This window comes from Microcebus murinus, chromosome 5 (assembly GCF_040939455.1).
Source record: "Microcebus murinus isolate Inina chromosome 5, M.murinus_Inina_mat1.0, whole genome shotgun sequence".
Taxonomy (NCBI): domain Eukaryota; kingdom Metazoa; phylum Chordata; class Mammalia; order Primates; family Cheirogaleidae; genus Microcebus; species Microcebus murinus.
Window position 1 is genome coordinate 1,260,044 of NC_134108.1, and position 26,229 is coordinate 1,286,272.

At 54.7% G+C, this 26,229-nt stretch overlaps 1 protein-coding gene across 2 annotated transcripts in view; it reads right to left on the minus strand.

Annotated features, from left to right (window-relative positions):
* The window catches only part of SMOC2 (SPARC related modular calcium binding 2), a 154,495-nt gene that overhangs the window by 87,911 nt on the left and 40,355 nt on the right, over window positions 1-26,229 (minus strand). For both annotated transcript variants that reach the window (XM_076002777.1, XM_076002776.1), the window contains exons 2-4: window positions 17,250-17,421; window positions 3,493-3,599; window positions 2,308-2,407 (exon numbers count right to left, since the gene is read on the minus strand). In XM_076002777.1, the coding sequence (XP_075858892.1) occupies window positions 2,308-2,407; window positions 3,493-3,599; window positions 17,250-17,421 (379 nt within the window). The remainder of the gene's footprint in view (window positions 1-2,307; window positions 2,408-3,492; window positions 3,600-17,249; window positions 17,422-26,229) is intronic.

Here is a 26,229-nt window from a genome sequence, read left to right on the forward strand (position 1 = left end):
CCAAGTGTGCACAGAACAAACCATGCACTGACACCTGCGCCCCCACACCCACGTGTGCACAGAACAAACCATGCACTGACACCTGCGCCCCCACCCCCAAGTGTGCACAGAACAAACCATGCACTGACACCTGCGCCCCCACCCCCAAGTGTGCACAGAACAAACCATGCACTGACACCTGCGCCCCCACACCCATGTGTACACAGAACAAACCATGCACTGACACCTGTGCCCCCACGCCCACGTGTGCACAGAACAAACCATGCACTGACACCTGCGCCCCCACGCCCACGTGTACACAGAACAAACCATGCACTGACACCTGTGCCCCCACGCCCACGTGTGCACAGAACAAACCATGCACTGACACCTGCGCCCTCACGTCCACGTGTGCACAGAACAAACCATGCACTGACACCTGCACCCCCACACCCATGTGTGCACAGAACAAACCATGCATGGCAGCTGTGGGTCAGAGAGTTTTCTGTCACCGTGTGGGAGACACAGAACGTATCAGTCACAGTGACCAGGCGAGCAGGTGCAGGATGACACCTGCCAAGCCGGCGTCCAGGGTGTAGTCAGAGCCACGCCAGGGACAGGAAACCTCAGCCGATTGCGACGCATTCTTCCAGGGGAGACCACCCCCCTAAATCAGCACGCTTAATCCGGAACACTCGGCTTCCTACTCAGTGGCATTTTCCGCACAACACGTACCATACTTTTAAGTAAAAGGACAGGACACTCTTTCTTCCCTAATCCACTCCTTGAACCAAAAAACCAACATGAGTAGTTAAAAAAAAAAAAAAAAACGGACCATTTCTATACAGGGAAATGTTCCTGATACCTGGCTGGAAAAAACAAAGCAAGAGAAGAGTCCACCAACTCCAGAGACAAAGCGGTATTTGGAGACGGCACGAAATTCAACCGATTTTGCACGTGTTTTTTTTTGTTTTGTTTTGTTTTTTTATGAGAAAGTGCTTTGGGACACTTCTTAATTTTTCAGATGGTATCACTAAAATCACAAAAGTAGATACGAATGCCGCTTTCTCCTTCCTAACGCAAGGCTCAACTCAGCACCCATGGCACAGAAGGGACGAAACCGCACGAGAGGCGTCTCGCAGAGTGAGCGACACGCACTGAGGACAACTTCATCATGTCCCTTTTTTCTTTTTCTCTTCCCACATGAATTTGTAAAAAGAACTATTAGAAGTGAATGTCGGCTTACGAAAAATACATTTTCAGCAATTTTTAGGCCCTGGATTATAGAACAGTTTTAAAACTAAACATGTTTTTAGTTCCACGGGATGCACACACCCCAAGGCCTTTCAGCAATGACCAGTCACTAGAAAAAAATCGGCTTTATGTTACTGTGAATTGCAAATCTCATCCTTCTCATAGAAGCTGTGGACAGCCCTGAGTCCACCCTGTGCCCGGGCTGTGGGGCATTCGCAATGTCTGAATCACAAACGGAATTCCCGGGTATAAGACGCCTGCCACTTAAAGAGAAAAACAAGTCTAGAAGTAAACCCTAAATGCAAATGTTTCAATGTTTTACATGAAAAACTAAGAACAATGTTTCTCACCTCAGCTGTTATATTAATATGATGGAATGTGTTACCTATCTTAATCTGTACGATCGAGGAATTTGGATGGATGGATCATGAAATTTCTTCATATTTGGTCCACGTTCTGGGTAACTCTCCCCAACAAGTTATCAAACCTGGGCTGCAGATTATTTTCAGATGAAAATGATATGAATCATTTGTAGCATTTTCCATAAAACGATAATGGAAAAGAGAATATTTTGTAGGTTTTTATCCTGCTTAATTTTGTTACTTTCAGTCCCATCAAGCCCTCTTCTGAGTAACAAAATGACACAAGTAAACCATTTGGATATTGATCCATGAAGAATGACCCACTTTTTCTTTGAAAACATCCATAAGAAACCAGAAATATTCACTTTTTTGGCAGAAGAAAACAGTTGTGCATTTTCACCGGTGACTTGGGGTTATTTTTAAAACGAAGATCCGGAATCTTACCCACCGTGGTTTGGACCTGGGAGTCTCTCTGAGCTGCCCTCTGCCCACCTGTGCACACTCACACACCTTTGCTTTTCTCCTCTCAGAAACCAGTGTGGGCAATATCTCAGTGATATTGCCCAGTGACCCAAACCCACGGCTGCTGACAATCCACCCGAACCAAATCTGCTTCCGAACTAATTACGAATCAGCACGGGCAAGATGCCGGGAGGAAGCGCTAGACTCACGCCCGTGGACGTTTCCCGCTGGGAAGTCGAGTCGGACCTACCGGGGCACCTGGGCGTCTTGTGGGCCACGGCCGTGCCGCTGATGGGCCTCCCGTTGGGCGTGACGCACCAGCAGTATCCCGTGTAGCTGTGGCACTGGACCTGCCGGAGGGGACAGGGCGGGGTCAGCTCTCCTGGGCTGGCACACGAAGCACCTGACAGGTGACAGGTGTCAGCGCACCCAGTGCCCCTAACTCTGCTGCTTTGCGTGTGCAGGGGGACAAGGGCTGCCCTGGACCACGGGGTTTCACAGACGACCCCTCCGAGCTGCTGGCACGTGCCGGGGGGCGTGAAGCGTGTAAGCCTCACGGCCTTCCAGACGGAGCCCAAGCTCTCGTCCTGCAAATGGGGACACTGAGGCCCGAAGCAGTCAGGAGACTCGCTCAGGGTCCCCCCCATCCCGTCGGTCCCTGCCAGGGCCAGTGGGAGGGGTCTGGTGTCCAGCCGCTGGCAGGATGCACCCCTCCAACGCCAGACACCACTAGCGATAGCCGGGCACTTCCTTAGTACCAACCCCTCTGCATTCTCTCCCGTCCTGGCCTGCACTCGTCCTTGAAAGGTCAGACAACGATTACTGCACAGACGCGGAACTCTCGCTATTTCCTGATGCATCACGGGCGTGGCTCCGCTTTTGTTTTCCTGCCACCTTGTTAGCTAGCGTTGTATCTTAGGTTTTGTTTTTTTTTCCCTTAACAAAGAATAACAGTACTGCCACATCAGAATAGAGAATCGGGGGATGCTCTCGGCAGTGCCGTCGGCTGCGAATCTGAGGTCAGCCTCCGTCTGCAAACTGGTCGCTGGGACTCTGCGTCGGGGAGCTCACTCCTGCACAGGCGGGCGCCCTGTGACGCCAGCGCGCCCCCGTCATCACAGCTAAACCCAAGTTAAACTCCCGGCAGTGAGCAGCAGGTCAGCGGGGTCTAATGAGCCTCAGGGGGAGCTGCCACGTGCGGATTCAGAGGAAGGGGCAGACGGACGGCGGCAAGGGCAGGGCAGCGGGGCCAGCCGAGGGGTCAGCGCGGACATCTACCTGCGCGTCCGTTTGCGCCAGTTGGGCTCGCTGTGAACTGACCTCTAAAATGCAGACGGTGACTTCCCCGCAGAATAACCCTGCTCCTCCTTCCATGCCCCCACCCCGCCCGCGCCGTCCCCCCATCTGCCCGGTGCAGACCCCCGAGGCCGGTAACCTGGCTGTAGGTGCCGTCGTCGTTGCACTCGGGAATGAACACTTGCTGGAACTCCTTGCGGGCCTGCTCCTGGGTGTACTTCCTTTCGGCCACACACCTGGACATGTCTGCGGGAGAGCAGAGGGCAGAGGTCACGCAACTGCGGGAAGACGGGCCACAGAGTCCCGTGAGATGCAAATGCGCGAGTCACAGACGCGGCGAGAACCCCGAGGCCAGAAGGGGCTCCGCAGGCAACATGGCTCCCAGCAAGGAGAGCAGGTGCTGCAGGTGGGCAGCCCTGTTTCTATACTGGAGAAAGGCTTGCAGGGCATGAAGGTGGGGTGAAGAGCAGATCATTATCCACACAGGATGAGTAGGGAAACTGAGGCTCAGCCGGTCCCTGGGGAGTGGGGTGGGCCCTGGAAAGGAAGAACCGCTGGCTGTCTGGCCAGGCACAGGTGGGCTCTGCCAGTCCACAGACACCTGTCTGAGCACACCAGGAGCAAGTCCAGACACAGAGCCAGGGCAGGTCCAGATGCTACCGTTAGAACAAGACCAAAGGGAAGAGACCAGGGGAAGGACTTTGGGACACCTCATAGGGACCTTCCATGCACACCTGCGGCCAGGGCACCTGCCACGCTGAAGCCAGCTTTGTCAGGAACCCGTGGTTTATCACTGTTTTCTGTTTCTTAGTTTCCTGGGATCTCAGAGTGGACACTAAGCTCCTGCCCCTTCCAATTTCACAGGGAAAGTCTGACAATCAAGTGGATAAAAGAACACCTCCTCCTTCCCCCGAATGTTCACGGATTCATGTTAAAATTACTGCAAATTGCAATTTGATATAAAACGCTATGCTGCTGCTGCTACTTAGGCCGATATCCCCAGGGACTCGATAAACTATAAAGGTGGAAAAGTCTAAAATTGTACGAGCACATCTCATCTCACTCTGGAAAACACTGCGTGGGAAACAGAGACACGAAACCAACAGCACGAGATCCGTGGCTCTCCTCGAATGGCACAACCAGGACTGACCCAGGGTCTGAAGACCACACAGCCTGTCCCTGATGCTCGTTGCAGACTCTGGGCGTGAAAATTCGAGCCCCGGGTCAATGAGGGCCAGGCATGAGCCCGGGGGGGGGGGGGGGAGGAGCGAGGGCCAGGTACGAGTCCCGGGTCGGCGAGGGCCAGGTGCGAGCCCCAGGTCATTGAGGGCCAGGTGCGAGCCCTGGGTCAACGAGGGCCAGGTGCGAGCCCCAGGTCATTGAGGGCCAGGTGCGAGCCCCGGGTCAACGAGGGCCAGGTGCGAGCCCCAGGTCATTGAGGGCCAGGTGCGAGCCCCGGGTCAACGAGGGCCAGGTACGAGACCCGGGGGGTCAGCGAGGGCTCCTCCACCTGGGCCCCCCATGGCTTCCCACCACCTGGGAAGAAAGTCACGACATTTGCTCTGGGGCTCTGACGCCAGGAATACACCACAACGTGGGCTTTACTGCTCTGGACCATCACAGGGTGCTGTTCATTTGAATTTAACACTCGGAAAGCATGGCCGTCCCAGTTTTCTAAGTGTCTCCAGATTTAAATGACCAGCGCCCGAGTCGTGAGGGCCTCCAGGCCCGACTCCGAGAGGCACTTCCCGAGTGACGTCCACTCCCGTCCCAGACGGTGACTCTCCGGCTCCCTGGCGGTCAGAGACTGCTGGCCACGACTGGACGCCGTGCCGGGCACTCGCTCAAGGGCGCCGGCGCAGACGGATGGCCACGGAGTGCCGAGCGTGGGCGCTGTCTGCGCCGAGAGTCCTTTACGGCCCGCCCGCGGCTCATCCCAGGCGTTTGTGGAACTGCGGGCAGCCCCGGCGAGGGCCGGCGGGGGGCGGGGGGGCCTGTGGGTCGGGATCTAGCTCCCTCACCCCGGCTCCTGCCCTCGGCCCGGCCGGCCGGCCCTGGGCTGCCGTGGATTTACTGCAGCCTGTGTTTCAGCCGAGGAGAAATCTCTGCCTCGGTGGACTGCTGTCCTGTGTCTTTTTTTTTTTTTTTTTTATTTTAGTCTAACCTGTGGTTTCGACCATCTAAAAGGAAAAGGGAGGCGGCTTCCAGCTTTCGAGGGTGCAGGGCAGGGGCGGAGCTATAAATTATTCCCAATATTTGAGCTGCCGCAGATCGTGCCAAAAAAGCGTCCCTTTTCCCAAACAACGTGTGGGCTTCGTTCCCGGCTCGGGCTGCTTTTAAAGACCTCGCGTTTGCTGCTGGTCGGATAGTTCAGAGACATGCAGCCCTTGGTTTCATAGAATATTAAGTCCCGAGTTCACGCCTGGCGTATTGCAGACGATTTAGTCATGGGGGACGTCAGGGCCCAGCGGCGTGGAGCACGTTAAGTCTCCCCCTCAAGCCGGCCTGCGGTCGCCCCGTCAAACACAAATGCGAGCCAGCAAACCTCCTGTCCCGGCTCACTCTACCTGTTTGTTATTCCTTACTCCAGGTACTTGGTGTTAAACCAGGTACATGATCTTTACTATGTAGAAATCTGAGCGGCGGCCACCCAGATCCGGCCTGCCGAGTGGCGGAGAAAACCACGGGGAGTTTGCAGCAAGACAGGGACACCCCCTCTGTTCTCACGGCCACTTCACACCAGTGTGTGCTTGGTGTGCACGCGTAGTCGAGATTAGACGTCCCCCTTCATAAAAATCAGAATATGATGCATGCATGCCCTCAAATTATATTATTCCCAACTCTGTAATTTTTAATCACTTTTAAAAGGATGGGATAGCAAGGTTCGACATGCACCCCTTGACCCTTTACTTACAGGGGGTAAATTTCTGCCCTCACGGCATTTTTGCTCTGTGTGATGCCTGCAGTTAAGTTAAAACCGAGCAGATTCCTAACTGTTCAGGGGCCTTTTGAAATTTTTCTTTGGGCACCTTACTGCCGACTGACTGGATGGTGAATCCTCAAATCATATGCAAAGTGTTTTTTATTACAGTACAGCTACGTGTAACACGATTTACCGTTTTAACTGTTTTAAAGTGAACAATTTAATATTTTCTCAGTGTTGTGCAACCTTCACTTTTTTTTTTTTTTTTTTTTTTGAGACAGAGTCTCTCTTTGTTGTCCAGGCTAGAGTTAGTGCCGTGGTGGCAGCCTCGCTCACAGCAACCTCAAACTCCTGGGCTCGAGCGATCCTTCTGCCTCAGCCTCCCGAGTAGCTGGGACTACAGGCATGCGCCACCATGCCCGGCTAATTTTTTATATATATATCAGTTGGCCAATTAATTTCTTTCTATTTATAGTAGAGACAGGGTTTCGCTCTTGCTCAGGCTGGTTTTGAACTCCTGACCTTGAGCAATCCACCCGCCTCGGCCTCCCAAGAGCTAGGATTACAGGCATGAGCCACCGCGCCCGGCCTAACCTTCACTTCTGTCTCGTTCCATAAGTTTCCATCACCCCAAAAGGAAACCCCGTGCCCACTAAGCAGTCACTCCCTGTTTCCCTCCCATCTCACCTCCAGCACTTATAATCTACTTTCTGTCTCTGTTCTGACACTTCACGTAAATAGAGCCTACAATCTGTGGCCTGACTCCCCCACTCAGCACGATGTCTTCCAGGTTCATTTACGACGCCATGGCGTGTATCAGAGCGCCGGTCCTTTCTACGGCCAGATAATGTTCCCGTGTACGGAGAGACCATGGTTTGTCGGTTCACCTGCTGACCGACGCTGGCTTTTCCATCTTTGGGCCGCTGTGAGCAGTGCTGTTGTAAACATTCGCATGCAGGTTTTTGTTGGAACACCTGTTTGCAAGTCTTTGGGGTCAATACCCAGGAGCAGAATTCATGGGTCACACGGCAATTCCGTGTTTAACTTATGGAGGAAGCACTGGACTGGTTTCCGCCGTGACTGAACCATTTTACATTCCAGCCAACAGCAGAAAACTATTCCAATTCTCTCGCCAATATTTGTCTTTTTTTTTTCAAATTGTGACAGTCATCTCAGTGGGTATGAAGAGGTGTCATAATATTTTGGATCATAGTACTTTTCTATTTGGTCAATCAATATTGACCTCATGGGAAAATCTACGTTAACCGAAAACTATAATATTAGTATGTTAATGAAATAAAACTGTTAATTGAATCTCCTTCTAATTGAAGAATCTAATCACTTTTTACTAAACCAAAGAAAAACTATCTGAGGCAAATTTGGTTAAATATTTTTGCTCTTACCTGAAAGAGCCAGGGCTTTGCCAATAAAGAAGTCAGCCCTGTGCTCAGCAGGCATCAATAACTACAGGCTTGTAATAGAAAATTTTCACAAATTTTTAGTTAATGAGTTTTATAAGCAATTCATTTCTACCAGGTTGTTGATTTTCCCCCTCTCAATTGCAAAGCAAAATAGGGACGCAAACTTGTTTGGGTATCGAGATAAGTTCGTCATGGAAACTATCAAAACGTGACGGTCTCAGTACACTGGGAATAAACAACAGTGTTTTATAATGGTCATGGCTACAATTTTCTTTTAAACAGGAAGCAAATAATCCCCTACTTTGCTGAAATCTCTCAAAACAGGATTAAGCATAATCAGAAGAGAACTTCGCTGCATATTTTATGCAGAAGGATTTTGGAAAGGAACAGGAAAAGGAAGCTTTGAGGCCGCCTGTTCAAAACGAGGTCATGAAACGGGATTTCAGGTGCCCCTGGACTGGACAGACCTCAGCCCAGAGAGCTCCTCTCTCAGGGATCCTGTCTGTGCCAGGACAGGACAGGGCGACACAAACACACCGAGCCAGACAGAAGAGAACGGAGTCTTCTTTGACCTCTGCCGGCTGGTCTTCCACCACGTCTTGGTTTGCACCAGAGATACCGGACGCCGACCGACAAGCTTCCCACCGGGATGGGGAGAGAGAACTTTGGGAAGCGCACAGACCCAGCGCCCCACGCACACAGCACGGAACGAGGGCCGCCCGGGGCTCTCCTGGCCAGCAGGTGCTCCGAGACCTCCAGGTCTCCCGCGGCCGCTGGTGCTGGGCACAGGTGCGCACGCAGCTCTCTGAGGTCAAGGGCAGCTTCCACTGCTGTCTCCTCGTGACCCGGCGCAGGGCCGGCGTGGACGTGGCCGCCGTGAGGACACTGTGGACCGCGCGCACAGACGGCGGCCACGCCAAGGAAGCATGCTTGCCCGTGCGGAGCCGCGGGGACGGTGGCTGTCAGACCGCAGGCCTTCCTTCGCTACCGGCAGCAACTGGAGGAAGACACTGTGCTTTAGAAGCTGCCGTGTTTCTCCCGCCCTGGTTATGAAGGCCGTAGTCGGAGAGAACGGGAGCGGCGTGAGCAGGGCATCCTGCCCCGCCCCAACGCACGTGGACAGGAGCCCGCGGGGTCCAGGCAAGTGACGCCCACTGCCACCAGCTCAGGGCCCAGGACGCGTCCCCATGACAACAGACTGGCACATCCTCCCAGCCACCTGGCCCCAACGGAGAAGGCATCATCCCAGAGCAAGGGAGGGCGGGAATGGCGTCTTCGTTTTGAATGAGTATTCTCGTCGTAATGAACGAAAGCAGCAGCAACGTTGTCCCGGGAAACCCCAGGTGTGTGACAGGCTGCCAAAGTGTAAAGGAAAAGTGAGGGCAAACGGCGAACCATTGCAAGAAGGCGTCACGGTATTCAGACGGTCTTCCCAATCTTCACGCGAGAAACAGCTATCATGCCCGTCTCTGTGATAAGATCAATGATTCCACGCATCGAGTATCAGTGCATGATTACACAAGCGGCCGCCGAACTCTCTGCGCCACGTGTGACCGCAACCTTGCGCAGAGCGGAGGCCACGTGGGCTGCGCTGTGAGCCGTCGGCGCCGGGAGCAGCCGCTGCTGGGAGGCCACGGGTGTTGCCGAAGCACGGGGAGAGAGGTCTTCTTGTCAGCAGCATGCCAGGGATGCTCCGTGTGTTTCTTCTGGCCGAGGAGAGGCGCGGGCACAGAGCCTCTCGCCATGGCGTCGCCGTGCGTGGAGTGGGCATTTGCAGACAGCAGCACGCCAGGGCCCCGCGGGCAGGCTGAGCAGGCGCGGCGGGCGGCGTCTCTGCAGGAGATGGGCACAGCCTGAGCGCGGCTGCTGCACGGAGCCGCGTCCGCGGGAGGGAGGGGCTGGCCGGCGCCGCGGGGCCGCAGCTAGCGCCTGGCCAGGACAGCCCCACAGAGAGCCCGCTCACGCTCGCTCACACACACGCTTCTCACACGTGCATGCACACACACATGTACACACACCCACTCACACGTGATTCTCACACTCACACCATCATACACACCCACTCACACATGATACTCACACTCACACCATCATACACACATACACACTCACACCCACTCACACTCACACCCGCTCACACACGTGCTTCTCACACTCACACATGCACACTCACACCATCATACACACCCACTCACACGTGATTCTCACACTCACACCATCATACACACATACACACTCATACCCACTCACACTCACTCACACCCTCTCACACACATGCTTCTCACACTCACATGCACACACACATGCACACTCACACCATCATACACACATACACACTCATACCCACTCACACTCACTCACACCCTCTCACACACATGCTTCTCACACTCACATGCACACACATGCACACTCACACCATCATACACACCCACTAACGTGATTCTCACACTCACACCATCATACACACATACACACTCACACCCGCTCACACTCACTCACACCCTCTCACACACATGCTTCTCACACTCACATGCACACACATGCACACTCACACCATCATACACACCCACTCACGTGATTCTCACACTCACACCATCATACACACATACACACTCACACCCGCTCACACACATGCTTCTCACACTCACATGCACACACACATGCACACTCACACCATCATACACACCCACTCACGTGATTCTCACACTCACACCATCATACACACATACACACTCACACTCACACCCGCTCACACACGTGCTTCTCACACTCACACATGCACACTCACACCATCATACACACCCACTCACGTGATTCTCACACTCACACCATCATACACACATACACACTCACACCCGCTCACACACATGCTTCTCACACTCACATGCACACACACATGCACACTCACACCATCATACACACCCACTCATGTGATTCTCACACTCACACCATCATACACACATACACACTCACACCCGCTCACACCCACTCACACACGTGCTTCTCACACTCACACATGCACACTCACACCATCATACACACCCACTCACACGTGATTCTCACACTCACACCATCATACACACATACACACTCACACCCTCTCACACACATGCTTCTCACACTCACATGCACACTCACACATACACACTCATCATCATACACACACATAATTCTCACACTCACACCATTATACACACACACATACTCTCACATACACTGATGCTTCCTCACACCCACTCACACATGTGATTCTCACACTCACATGCACACACTCACACCATTATACACACATAATTCTCACACTCACCATCATACACACATACACATACTCACACATACTCACGCTCGCTCACACCCACTCACATGTAATTCTCACACTCACATGCACACACATGCACACACAATCATACACACACAGCCACATACTCTCACACACACATGTCCACTCACACCCACTCACACACATAATACTCACAATCACACCATCATACACACATACACGCAGACACATGCTCTCACACACACTCGTGTCCACTCACACCTATGCACACATGTAATTCTGACACATATGCATATACACACATAATCACACACACACACAGCCACATAACCTCACGCACACTCATGCTCACACCCGCTCACGTAACTCTCATGCTCACATACACACTCACACGCACACTCACCCCTCCTTCCTCGGGTGGCTGCGTGCAGTTCCCGTGTCACTGGAGAACGTGAGACAGTCGGCCCCTTGCTGGGGTGGCGGGTGACGCCGCGTGGCGCTGGGTGCTGGCTCGTGGGCTGAGGAAGCCCCGGGGGGCTCCGGGGCCGTGGCAGGTCCCGTCCTCTGCAGGTGGCGCCGCTGGGCAGGTGTGGAGAAGGGCGGCGGCTGAGCTCCCTGGACGTCTCCCGGTCTCCGGCGTAGGGGAGTCTTGTCGGAAACGCAGGTCTACGACGCGAAAACCTCTGGACGGGAAGGACTCTTCAGGGTCACCTGCCCGGCTCCTTACTTCAGAGGAGGAGCACAGGGCGCCTGCCCAGCGAGTCGCAGACTGGCCGGGGCTCCCGTCTTCACGCTGCCGTTCCGAGATTCCGGAATCCAGAGGCTTCGGAGCACCGGAGTCCCCGCCTGGCCAGCTGGGCGGGTGTGCGGTCCCCCCGACGCGGCCGACCCCTCAGGCCGGGACGAGGAAGGCGCAGGGAGCCGGCGAGAGGCCACGTGGCAGTTCCCACTGTGCGTGGAGTCGTGGACTCGTGGCATGTTCTTTCACACGATCGCGACGGGGACACGGAGCAGGTTCCGGGACGGCCATGCGCGCTGGACGGCGGGACGGCGTGCTGGGCCCCACTGGCTCCGGGCGTGACCAGCCCTCCCAGCGGCCGTGCAGGCTGGGGCCGCCTCCTTCCACTAACCTTCCGGCAGCGCCGTGGCTGGGGGCTCGGGGGTGTGGGGGTGTCCCCGCGGATGCCCTGGCACGGCCAGCCCAGGCGCAGGCCCGGTGGGGCAAGGCGGCACTGGTCCTGGCACCCAGGCAGGGGCCCACCGCTCTCTCCCGAGTCACGCCTGCCGCGGCGGCTCCACACAGGACGTCGGGACCACGCTGGCTGCAGGTGGCTTGCCCAGGACACCGGGACGTGAGACCCAGACGCACGCGGCACTGCTGGCCACTGGCGTGAGCCGTCACCGCCGCTCCGCGGGAGCTGCAGAAGATGCCCGAGAGGCAGCCGTGGACAGGCCGTCAGGACAGGCCTCAGCACGTGTGTGCTAAAGGCCCGGCACCACCTCCAGGGGTTCCACAAGGAAGACACCGCTTGGCTGGTGCGGGCTCTGCACACGCTTCACGCCGGGGTCGCCCGGGAAAGACGGAAGGTTCTGAGGACTCGGGGGAGCGGCTGCCTCAGTGCCAGCCCATGGATCCCACGTGGAGCCGTGGCTCTGATGTCGTAGGGGCCGTGGGCCGTCTGCACGGGGGTCTGCCCCGTGCCCGGCGCCGCGGGGACCAGGCCGCGCCTCCGGCTGCCCAGGGCCGGGGCGCTGACCGTGAGCGAGGCTTCCACACACATGGATGGGTTCGTCTCGGAGCCCCGGAGTCTTGCAGGTCTCCAAGGAAGACGTCTTGTCACATATCTGTGACAACTTTGTTTCCAGAAATCTCAAAATAATTCCAATGTCTTTTTGGCATTTGACTTTTCTTTATCTTTTTTCGGCTTTTTTAATTTAATGCCAGAGATTTTGTTGAAAAGAAAGACAGCCCCCATCAGCTCAGATCAAAAGAAAAAATATCGATGTGTTCGCTGAGTTCTGAAAACACAAATTCCAACCATTTCTATGCAAAGGTGAGAAAAATCCGCCAGTATAAACCACTGCAATTCTAGTTGAGGCCAATGGTTAGATCATGATATAAAATGTGTAAGGCATTCAGATCCAATTTAATTACATGTGGGCTGAAATATTTTAATGGTTATTTCCAAACTCGTACGTCCGAGAGACAGGCCGACAGATGTGTCACCCTCCAAACACGGGAAAATGCCCTCAAAATGCTGAAGACACAGGAGCGTCCCTTCCGTGGAGGCCAAGCTGTGCCACTCCAGCCAGGCCACACCGGGAGTCACTCGGGGACACTGCACGGCCACCTGTGCCGCGTGAGTGGACCTGAGGGGACGGTCCCCGGCCCTCTCTGGCACCTTCAGGGAGGGACGTTCTCCACCTAGGTTCTGTCGTGGGACTTGCCGTGTCTGTGCTCGCAGGGAAGGGGGGAAACAGTAGCACAGGCTGCTCCGTGGCAGCCACGGCTCGTGTCTGGCCACGACAGTGCTGGGCTCGGCGGCGCCACCCCCTGACACCACGTGAGTGGCCTCGGTGCTCTGCACACACATGTGGGTGAGTCCCCGCCAGTGACCCAGCCCGGGAAGCAGCCTGCCCCCCAGCGAGGCCCTACACCGCAGTGTTAGCGTTCGCTGCCGCGGCAACCGCAGCGCCAGGTGAACGAGATGCTGAGGTCTGCAGACCTGCACACTCTGCATTCTCTCTCCCTCCCAGTCCTCTTGATTTCAGCCAAGCACGCCTCTGTGCGGCGAATTCCACCTCCGCCTCCTCCTCCCGTATCACGCTTTTGTGCCACGGTGTTGCGGCATAAATCTCCTTCAGAGAAGCGGACGAGAATTCCAGCTCAGGGAATCGCCAGAGCAGTGCGGCCTCACACTCGGGTTGTGCAGACAGAGACAGGCACAAATAAACCAACCCCGACTTCACCGGAAAGGACACCTGTGTTTGGTTCCAATTCTCGCCAGTCACAGAGGAATCCAGCCTCGGCCCTGCCCACGGTGTGGCCGGGATGGGAGGCAATGCTTGGGGGAGACCACGCTGGAGGCTGGGGGAGGAGGCTCCAGGGTCTCCAGGGCCTGGTTCCCACCCAAGAGACGGGCCCCTCCTCGGCCTCCATGGAACAAAGCCCTGGGCTCAGCCTCAGAGGCTGCGGCTCCTGGTGGGGCCAGGGCCATCGGCCACGAGGGTGGTTCTCTGGGGAAGGCAGGTGCTTGTCCTCAGCCCAGCTCTCGGGACCTCGGTTCTGAGGTCGGGGGTCCACCACCCGGGCATACAAAGCAGCCCAGGGAGCAGCCTACTCACAGGAGATACGGCGAGTGGCTCTGCCCCTCTGTCCTTCTGTCCCTCTGTCCCACTGTCCCTTGTCTCCCTGCTCCTCTGTCCCTATTCCTCTGGCTCTTTGGCCCCTATAGCTCCACTCTGTCCCCCTGTAGCACTAATTTCACTTTCACACTATTAAACCTCATGATTTTAGATTCAGATAAGACACTGTCACTGCAATATGTTAATTTGAAGTAGTGATGACGTACTTTTTTGGTACATTTTTTTCTTGCAAACTCAATAGCATGTTGATCTTACTAAGAGAATTAAAGTGACACTTTCCATATGAAAGTACATAATTTCTTCTGTGTGTCCTTTTTGAAACACTCCAGGCTTTATAAACAAAAATACTAATTGAGTTCGCACCTGTCGATCTCCCCAGGTGAGAGCAGACTGCAGAGTCCCCCCATGTCCGAGGTGAGAGCCGACTGCAGAGTCCCCCATCTCCCCAGGTGAGAGCAGACTGCAGAGTCCCCCATCTCCCCAGGTGAGAGCAGACTGCAGAGTCCCCCATCTCCCAGGTGAGAGCAGACTGCAGAGTCCCCCATCTCCCCAGGTGAGAGCTGACTGCAGAGTCCCCCATCTCCCCAGGTGAGAGCAGACTACAGAGTCCCCCCATCTCCCTAGGTGAGAGCAGACTGCAGAGTCCCCCATGTCCCCAGGTGAGAGCAGACTGCAGAGTCCCCCATCTCCCCAGGTGAGAGCAGACTGCAGAGTCCCCCATCTCCCCAGGTGAGAGCAGACTGCAGAGTCCCCCATCTCCCCAGGTGAGAGCAGACTGCAGAGTCCCCCATCTCCCCAGGTGAGAGCAGACTGCACAGTCCCCCCATCTCCCCAGGTGAGAGCAGACTGCAGAGTCCCCCCATCTCCCCAGGTGAGAGCAGACTGCAGAGTCCCCCATCTCCCCAGGTGAGAGCAGACTGCAGAGTCCCCTTATCTCCCCAGGTGAGAGCAGACTGCAGAGTCCCCCATCTCCCAGGTGAGAGCAGACTGCAGAGTCCCCCCATCTCCCCAGGTGAGAGCAGACTGCAGAGTCCCCTCATCTCCCCAGGTGAGAGCAGACTGCAGAGTCCCCCCATATCCCCAGGTGAGAGCAGACTGCAGAGTCCCCCCATCTCCCCAGGTGAGAGCAGATTGCAGAGTCCCCCCATCTCCCAGGTGAGAGCAGATTGCAGAGTCCCCCATCTCCCCAGGTGAGAGCAGACTGCAGAGTCCCCCCATCTCCCAGGTGAGAGCAGATTGCAGAGTCCCCCATCTCCCAGGTGAGAGCAGATTGCAGAGTCCCCCATCTCCCAGGTGAGAGCAGATTGCAGAGTCCCCCATCTCCCAGGTGAGAGCAGACTGCAGAGTCCCCCATCTCCCAGGTGAGAGCAGATTGCAGAGTCCCCCCATCTCCCCAGGTGAGAGCAGATTGCAGAGTCCCCCATCTCCCAGGTGAGAGCTGATTGCAGAGTCCCCCATCTCCCAGGTGAGAGCAGACTGCAGAGTCCCCCATCTCCCAGGTGAGAGCTGACTGCAGAGTCCCCCACTCCAGGCCTCAGTGTTCTGTCCACCTACCTCTTCTGGCCCCTACTCTTGGCCCCTCTGACTAGGAACCTGCCCTGTGGTCTCAGTGCCTTTCTTGGCAAGGGAAAGGTAACACCATGGTGTGGGGAACATTTTAGAAACAGCTTCTGACCACAGGATCAGGAAGGGACTCTGAACCCCGTGCTACCATTCTCTCCTGTGCCTTCAGACATAAAGTATGTCCCAGGGGACTGGCTGGGAATCCACCTGCCTATGCTGCAGCTGCTGCCTGGCCTTTCTATAGCCGTTCACGGCCGAGTGTCCTGTGATACTTTGAGCAAGCCCTGATGATGCAGAGCCATCAGTCATGGCAGCCACAGGTATGTCAGCGGGAGCGAGGGCTCGGACTAGATATCCACAGCCACTGCGGCAAACAGGTGCACAGGGAAGGCTGCTCACTGGGCAAAGACCAAGTCCCAGAGGGAGTTTCAAGTTGCTTCTCTGCTTAGGGCTCTGAATCTGAGTGCACAGGGGTTTCTTTATAATGTCAGCAGGAGGACTCTCAGGTCCAAAGACCATGGCAAAATTTTGTCTTTGTCATCTGAAAAAGTAACTCTGTGCTTTTGGTATCACATTGCACCATGAAAGGAGGTGCACGTGTGCTCAAAACCCAGCTAAGGAAGGGCTGAGACTAAGGACTCCGGTGCCTGCTGGGGTGGCTGGCGTGTTGCTTTGTTTAAAGGATGTTTGCAGCCAATAGCTAGACAATGCAGCATCTCAAAGGCTTTTTTAGTCTGTGTGGTCTTTTTTCCTAGATAATAAGAGAAAGAAGGTAAATCTCTTTCTGAAAATGACTCTATTTGTGTTTGAGACATCAGCGTACTGAGTCAAACCCTTCATTAACGTGGGAAGCATTTCAATGTTTTGCTCTAAGCACACTAGTTAATTCTAAATCTGACTCCCAAATTGTGAACATTGAAAACTGTGAGTGTAAAATCAACCCAAAGGGAAAAAAAAACAAAACAAAACACTGCAAACTGGATAGGTACCACAGTACACATCCCACTCACTAAAAACAGAGTGAGAAAGTGTTGAAAGAAACAGCAGTAAACTTTGGGGAGAATAATGTTAGAAGACTTTGGAACAGAAACCATAAAGTACTTGGGTAGGTTCGTTCTGTGATGCTGTGAAACATTCTAAGCAAAGACCATTGAACAGTGAAACAAATCTGCTCTTGCAATTTGTAGAAATTGCTCTTCTTCCTTGCATCCTCTGGAAAAAAACTGCAAACATAACTCACGCTTTCAAACATAAAAATTTACAGGCACGAAAATAAAATATGCACGCAAGCGTTTTCACGACCGGTCTGCGGATCTTTGCACACACAGCCCGGGGCTTCTCACCTTTGCAATTCCCTCTGTACGCGATCTCTAGCTGGGGCTCTTTGCACTTGGCGCGTTGAAATTCGCAGCGGGACAGGAAGGTCCTTCCGTCAGACGCGCAGAGCGGTTTCTGGGGAGAGCCCGGGCAGTCCAAGCTGCAGTCTTTGTCTTTATCTTGATCAACTCTCAAAAACTTGGGGGAGAACAAAAAAAAAAGAAGCCATATAAATTTAAAGACATGTTCTGGGAAGCCGCGGAGAACAGGTTATCTAAGGCCACTTCACGGCCGGGGAACGAGACTCGAGGGATGACGCCATTCAGTTTCCACCACTGCCGGAAACATCATGTGAGCCTCCTTGAGCCTCCTAGGCCATCATCTTTCCCCACAGCCTCCGTAATCTGGCAGTTCTCTAGGTCAACATCTGACGTCTGACACACGACATTCGAAACCACTCATCTCTGGGAGGGGACGCACACGTACTCTGTTTTGCTTTTCGTGTTCTGAGTGGCAGTGTGTTTCCTTTTAGTTTGTAAATGCATTTGCTACATTTGCTAATTGACTTCAACGTTTCTATGGTGTCATCTTTTGGGAAGTTGCAAGTGTCAGGAACGTCCCCTCGGAACTGGGAGGTGACCCCTTCCCGACTTAAAGGGCAGCACAGAATTCTGTCTGCATTCTCCGAATCCATCCGTGTGCACCTGTCTGGATCACTGTTTGCCGCCGAGTAAACGTTTGTTGAGTGAGTGAGTGACCCCCTGCCCCGCAGGAAGCTTGCTTAACTCTGTGAAAATGCCCAGCTGAAGACAGAGAGCACAGGGCGACCTCCCGGCCAGGATTCTTGGAAGCGGCTACCGGCAGGAAGACACTCTCTCCCCAGGAGCCCGTGGGGTGCGGGTGTCCCTAAGGGCCATTTTGCACAGCGCTGACTGCTCAGGGTTCTGCTCTCGACCAGTCAAAGTCGAGAGGAGAAGCAGAGACCCTGTGGGGAGGGCCGCCCTTGGGGCCTCGGCTGGGTCCACAGAGCAGGAAGGGCAGGTGCGGCTGACCACAGGTGCAAACGTGTTCCTGTGGGAACCTCGCAGCGGCCACTTCCCAGCTGCCTGGGGACGGCGTGAGCCAAGAGGCAGGTGGCTGGCACCCGAGGACTGGGGGCCTCCACGCCGGAGGCTGCTCCGGGACAAAGGGGAGAGCTCGTTTCCAAACACGTGCAGTTTCACGTGGCATGCTCTCATTTTCCCTAAGAATAGGTTCACCTGTGAAAACGAGCCATGCTTAACTTGGCTGAAAGTCAAGTGAAAACAGACCCAATTGCCTTTTCAGGGGTTTGTAAAAATAAGTGTTTTTACTTAAAAACGGGCAGCACAAGCACACGAGCACGTGCATTAGCATTCTACCACTGACGAGCTTCAGCGCTCGTTTTCACTTCACCCAAAATGCACGCCCGAAAGAGGGAACACGGCAAGTAGGCGGGACTCTGACCACACGCCACGCTCAGCATGAGTCGCGAGTCCCTTGGTTTGCAATAGCCCACCCCCGTGAATAGCTGCATTCTATCTTGTTAACAGATGAAAAGACAGAATACCCAAATCCCATTAATTTTTATGTTTAAGAGGTAATCTATTAGCATTTCCTAAAACTCTAAGTGAGGAAATGCTGAGGACTTACGTGAGACACTGTAATTACCATTTTCATTTAGAGACAGCCGCTAAACTTTTTATTAAAAAAAAAAAAGAGAGAGAGAGAGAGAGAGAGCCTGGCATTCAGGAATTTGGAATGTGACCATAATTCTTGATAATTTAACGGTGTAGGACTAACAATGGAAGTTTTCTTTCTCAGAAATAAGAGAACACACACTTGGCACACACATCTCTCCCCTCCACGTTTTTAACAGCAATTAAGTTCCAAGGAAGACAGTGCATGGGCGAAAGTAAGCTTATAACTAAGTTGTGTCCATTAATAAACAGAGCCCGTTAAAGAAAAATAAACATCCCTTTTCTAAAGAATTTACTATTTGTTAAAAGAACTTCGTTGAGGGTCTTCGAACCAATTCAAGATCAAAGGCGCTTTGCCAATTTAGAATGCAACCAGTCAGACTTCGAGCGACTTTATGTACAAAGAAACCCCTGAGGATCTCAGGTGTTGCCCATTTCTTTTTTATGTCCACAAAGCAGCGCTGTTTGCACAGGTGCGAGGTGAGGGGTAGAAGAAAGCTGCGAGGTGCACAGGAAGCGTCTTTGTGGCCCGAGTAGCTCACGCGTTAGAAAGTCAGGAGATCAAACAATGGATCAAAGACACGGCCTTGTGTTTTTTCTTAAGCAATTCCTGGCTTCAAGCCAGAAGGAAAAGTTTAAAACAAAATCAAACCGTTTAAGAAATGGGCTAAAACAGTCTTCACTCTTCACACGGATCGATTTTCCCACTGTAATATATTGATTAGAGACTCTTTTTAAACCGATTATGATACAGGCCATCATACGGTGTGAGACCACACTAAGAAAATGTCAGCTTGGAAAGATACAATTCTGTGGCTGTAAGATTTGAAAAAGCAGGTGCTTCTCAATGTGAGGCCACAGGCAGGTGAAATAGATAACTTCCCAGACGGTCTGCTTTCTCCGAGGAGGAGGAGGATGGGAGGGTTAGGGTTAGAGTTGGGGTTAGGGTTGGGGTTGGGGTTAGGGTTAGGGTTAGGCTTATGGTTAGGGTTAGGGTTGGGCTTAGGGTTAGGGTTAGGGTTGGAGGTAACAGTCTGGCCTGGCTGCGTGGCTACCAGGTCAGGCCTGCTTTAAAGAATGGTTTCTCCATTTCAGAGCCTCGACTTTCTTAGTTCAGGAAAGAACATCCCACTCTTATAGTGTAACAGACAATCTAAGTCTACAATTCCCAGTTCAAAATTATTCTTCAAGGCCTGATATCCGACGCTGAATTGTTAAAGCAAAGCACAATTTGCGCTGAATGTTTTCTCCCAGAAAGTCTGTCACTTCGTTCATTCACTCCTTCATGCATTCATTAATTCAATGGTTGTATTGTCGCCACTTTGTATCTTAGAGACTCCTTACTTCATATTTTCATTGGCTTTACTTCCTTTTTTTCCTTTTTTAAACTAATAGTGAAGCCTCTTCTTTCCATGTTAGCTCTAAAGTAGCTTGTATCGAAGTTATTAAATTATTATGAAGCGGCTACTTTCCGTGAAGGGCATTTTTCCCGACTGCAGGAAGGTGGAGATTCAGAGAGGGCCGTTCTCTAGCTGGGTGCAAACCCTGGGGTGCAGAGAGCACAGCATGACATGACCGCCACGTGGCAGACAGCAGAACACAAGTCCCCATGCCGACTGGGGGTGGGGCGTCCACTCTGATCGGGGGGATCACAGCGTGTTCTAGAAGATCTTCTGAGAACGAGAAGAGATGTGAGACCCAATCCCGGGAGACAAATCCACAGACGTGATCCACACAGATGATGCCAGAGGACAGACTCCTCGCAGAATCTGTCCCATTTTTAGTCCGGTTTTCGATGCCTACTGATGCACAGGACCAAATGGCAGCATTTGTAGGCACCGATTGTCGGCCGGCGCAGCCGGACTCGGCCGCCTGTGGCTTGTGCAGGACACTCAGCGGCCATCAACACTGCCACTGGCAGGGCAGTGACAGCCTTTGGCTCCAAAGCGACAGGTCGAGATTTAATTTTGATTCTGCGTTTTCCCACTTCTGCAATCTCTCTGCTCACCTGCAGAGCGGGAGTGAGGCTGCTCTGGAAGGAAATGAGGAGCTTTTAGGACGCAAATGAGGACTGAGAAGGCAGCCGTGGCCGGGGGAGGGTGTGAGCTCCAGGCACTAGCAGAGGCCCCCGATGGCGGCCGAGGAAGCGTGGGCATGGCGCCGGGAGTTAGGGTTCTGGGTGGTGCCGGTTTCGTAGCAGTAACCGTGAGACAGAACGGGCACTGCACGGGGAGTGGTTGGAGCAGTGTGAGAGACTTGCAATAAGCCCCCGAGCGGCTCGCCCACTCAGTGAGCGCGGGGCGTTTCCCGTGCACCTCCCCACAGCGGAGAATTTCGTTTCGCAGGACGAACAAGAGGAGGCTCCCGTTGGGCATCGCTTCCACGGAGACAATTAGGAGCGAGAAAAAAATAAGAGAGTGAAATTAGAGGTTCAGGAAGAGGAAACAGGTTTCTGGGGGGAGCTTCAGACGGAGGAAGGAAAACCTGAGTGCTGGAGGGCAGCCCCCCAGCACCCAGCACCGGGGACCCCCCAGCTGGGGAGCAGCCAGGCCCCCCGGCCCACTCGCACCCAGGACCGCCCACCCCAGCAGCCCCGCCATGCTGCCAGGCGGAGATCCGGCCACGGAAGCGGGACACACAGAGGCCTTGGCTGTTCTCTCTTTATCTGCCACGCTGCCTTTATCGTCTGTCCCAGTGGACGGGGAGCTTTTACGAGTGCTTTTACAGCTCCTTCCTGGCCGTGGCCCCTGAGCCAACCCCCCTGCGACCCTTTAGTCCCTGCTCACCCTCACCTTCTTTGTGGGGAGCCACAGCCCCGACCAGGTGGCAGGTGAGCGTGGCAGGTGAGGGTGGCAGGTGAAGGTGGCAGGTGAGGGTGGCAGGTAAGTGGCAGGTGAGGGTGGCAGGTGAAGGTGGCAGGTGAGGGTGGCAGGTGAAAGTGGCAGGTGAGGGCGGCAGGTGAGGGCTGCTCATCCTGCCCAGCACTCTGGTCTCTCCCTCTCATCTCCACAACACTTGTCTGCACTCGGTTCCTGCCCTGCCCCCACCCCCAGCGCATCTCCATGACGACAGTATGCATTTCTGTGACTTGTTTTTAATGTTCAGAGATACTGTGTTTCCCTCAAAATAAGACAGGGTCTTATATCTAAAGAAGACACCCTAGGGCTTATTTTCAGGGATTTTTTTTAAGTACAGTATAACAGTCTACATTTATTCAAATACAATTAAGTCGTCTTCTTCTGCAACATCATCATCACTCTCCAAAGCCCGAATTCCATCCTGAATGTCTTGCGACTCTATTTCCTTTAGAACCATCAGCCCCCAATCTCTCATGTTGAGCACTAGAGCTCTCATGGGGCAGACGAGAAGGGCTGCTCGTCTTCTTCACTGCTCCATGACAAAATGCACAGATTGTGCAGATGCGCTGCGTACCCACGCCCGTCACTAGGTCTTATTTTCGGGGTAGGGCTTCTATGGCACAAATGCTTAGAAATCCTGCTAGGGCTTCTTTTATGGGTAGGTCTTATTTTCAGGAAAACACGGTAACTCTTGGGTTATTCATTATTCCAGCTTTGTGTTTCTGTGAGATCAGCAGGCACTTTGTGATTCTAAAATTTTTCTGATAAGAGATGGCTGTGCACGGTGTCACCTCGAGGTAAGAATTATCTCTGGCACTTTCTCGACGTCTGGGCGTCATTCTTACGGATCAGAGCTGACCTGTCTGCAGGCACCAACACCCCACGGAACACGGAAGCGGAGCCGAGCTCACACCGCGAGCAGCACTCCCTCTACCCTAGGGTCTCCTCAGACCTCGGTCACCTAGAGTGTATACAGCAGGCTGGCTCAGCTCGGGCGTGGGCGTCCCTAGTTTGGCCACAACTGAGCACCAGTGTCTTCCAGATCCCGGCAGGAGTGCAGGAAGGAGCAGGTGACACATGTCCTCGGCCATGGCTCTGCCGACAGCACACGTGTGAGACATGGAGGAACATTACAATGGACACGTGACACCCGCGCCTGAGCCCTCAGGAGGGTGACTCGAGGGTGGAGATGGCGTCCACTTGCCTCGGTGGCTTTGGTGGCCCCGCGCAGGCTCTGGCCTGCTTTGGGGCCGGTGAGCGGCTGCTGCCTGAAGAGCTCTGTGGGTGTGACCCCCAGGGGTGGGAGAGCCCAGGCCCCGGAGGACAGCAGCGGGGAAGCCCCGTGTCCCCAACACGGCCACTGTCCCTTCCGTCTGAGGGAGTCAGCAGGAGACGTGCCCAGTGTGCACGGGACACAGCTGTGTCGCCAAGGGTCGCTCCTCTTCCCGCCTCCCTCTCCTCTCCTCCCGCTCCTGCTCCCTCCTCTGCCTCCACCCGCTCCCATCCCCTCTCGGGGGGCCGTTTCCCCCAGCCGGCACCCTGCGCACAGCCAACACGGGCCAGGCGCTGTTCTGGAACCCAGCTGCACGCGCTCTCCCCTCTGACCTAGCCTCCCCCTGCGCCCCATGGCGCCACAGCGGGACAGTGTGAGCAGGGCGAGGGATTGACCCGGCCCTCCGTGGGCGCTTGGGCTCCCCTCCCAGGCCGGCGCCAGGCCTGTGCCGCCGACTACAGAGCGAACGTGCAGCCCCCCGAGGGCTCCGAGCAGAACGTCCTATCATAACTTGATACGGCGTAAAAATATTATTCCCATGAAAAATACAGACAATGAAAATGCATAAACGCTTTGTCCACACACAGAAGAAAACCGAACTTCGGGAGGTCACTGGCACTTGGGATTCTCAGCCGCGACTGTCCGGGAGAAAGCCGGTCCCCACGTCTGCCCCGCGGTGCAGCTGCCATCACTGCTGCCTTTGTGGCGCCCTTCCTGCGTCAGGCCCAGCCCCCGGCCCTTGCGCTAAGACACGCAGACGTCAGATACCCGCAGACACTCGGTGACATCGGCACCTGACCCCAAGGGGCCGGGACGCCCACCTGCACTCTGGTGGCACCCTGCGAAAGGCAGGCTGGGGAGACGCAAGGGAGGGCGGCCGGGGGAGGGAGCTGTTGGCACCAACCCGCCGTGGTCCACCCCGCTCGAAAGGCTTTCATCTTCTCCTCGCCTGGAAAACAGCTCGTCCCCTCTCACTCGGGCCACATGTCAAGACGGATGCTTCGAATTTTTGACAGTCTCTGTGCACATTAAGAGATAGCCGGGCTGGCACTCCTCCCCGGGAGGAGCTCTCCCCACCGTTCCCTGAAACGCCACCGCCCGTCACCACTCAGAGCCGTCACCGCCGCTGAAAGGCTCGAGCACCCTGCCCGCGATAGGCAGGAACGCTCTGGGAGCCCCGCGGGCACCAGCGCTGGCCACCACTGCCGCCCCTCACCCGACGCCTGCCGCCTCCTCGGGTGCCGACAGAGGGAGGAGCCACCTCCCGCTCTCCGCAGCGCTTGGGGGCCGGGTCGGGTGCAGGACTGGCCCCGTCTGCCCAGCGGCCGTGGGTTTCCAGGGGGGAGTGCCAGAGCTCTGCAAGCAAAACCCGGCAGTGTGGGGGGGACCCGCGACAAGGCCACCCAGGGCCACGTCCGTCAGCGTCCGAGCGGGAGCTCTGGGGAAAATCACACGCACCACAGCCGCGTCCCCAGGGCCAGGGCGGCCAGCACAGCGACCCACAGCCCTCCGGTCAGGGAGGACGGGAAGGTGGGCGGACAGGATGTGTGAGGCCCCGGCCCGCTGCCCCTCTGGGGGTGACACGCCCGTCCTCCTTAGCGCCGGCCCCAGCCTCCGCGCCAGCCTGGACTCTCAGAGGGAGGTCGGGGGAGGACAGCACTCGGCTGCCATCAAAAAGGTGACAGTAAAATTCCACTGTCACCTTTTTGATGGCAGCAGAGTGACATCCTGGGCAGAGGGGAGGGGGGAGGGGGCCGGGTATATACATACATAATGAGTGAGATGTGCACCATCTGGGGGATGGTCACGCTGGAAACTCAGACTTGTGGGGGGAGGGGGGAATGGGCATTTATTGAAACCTTAAAATCTGTACCCCATAATAAAAAATATTAATAATAATTTTAAAAAGGTGACTGTGCCGTGGGCATGCACAGGTGAGGGTGCAGGTGAAAGGTGAGAGGAGAGAGTGCGCACCTGCCCACGACATGCCCCGGCTGACGCGCACTGCAGCTGGGGGAGCTGGGACCACCCGCCCCCGGCCGCGGCAGCATCTGCCTCCCCTCGAGGCTGGGAGCAAAGCCTCGCCCGTCCCGCTCAGCAGGTCCCTGCCACCCTTGAGTCTCGCGGTGCAGGGACTGGGCTGCTCCAGCCTGGGCTCCCGGGCGTTTGGGAAAGAGTTGCAAAACACTAACGTGAGGAAAACCACATCTCTCAAAGTCCTGGGGCTCCCTGCCCCGGGAAATCAGTTGAATCCCAAGCAGAGTAAGTGAAAGAGGAGTTTCCCTCCTGGAATGCGGGGGCCAGCGCCCCATGTGCACCCCTACCGGCTGGACGGTGACGATGTGTCGAGGAAACGTGCTCTGTGGGATGGTCTTTCCAGAAAGACACCGGTGGGCTCTTGAGCCCTAGCAAAGCGCTTCAGCTGAAGCCCAGAACAAATGCTACCTCGGCGTTAAAGTCAGAAGCCTAGGAGCGGAGGAAAGAGAGGAGGCCCATCCACTCTCACTGTTAATACCTGTCCGCCAATCGGAGAGCGTGCTCTGTAGGTGCCCACTGAGACCTAGGACAGGGCCGGCACCCGCCCGCCCAGAGACCTGGGTCCAGACCAGCCACTTTCCGTTTCATGAAGAAGACGTCCACTCTTAACGGCTTAAAAGGAAATCTGCTCTTAACAACATCTGCTGCAGCCATGTAGCAAACTTGCCAAGACTCAGACCACCACGCCTGCAATGATGTCAAGCCAAGGAAACAACGAGGTTTATAATGGAAACCGGGAGAAAGCTTTAATTCAGGATAGCTCCAAGGACATCAGACCGACTCCACACTTGGTATATTTTAACGTTGCCGGGCCCACGGTGTTGGCGGCTCAAAGCTTGTGAAAAGCGGCTACGGCGTAGAATCAGATTTTGTTTTTCGAAGTGCCACTGCTTTGGAAGTTGCCGTCAAAATACACTGAAGCTCAAGAATTAATTAAAATAGCAACAACAGTAAAGACAAGTTGAAAACTAGATATGTCTGAGGAAATAAATCCTGAGATAAAACAGATTTTTTTTTCTTAGCTGTCGTTTAACTGGGAAGAGAAAAACTAGGAATTTATATGCTTTTGTGAAAGATAACATCCACACTGTCAACTCGTTTGTCTAAATCTAATTTTAGC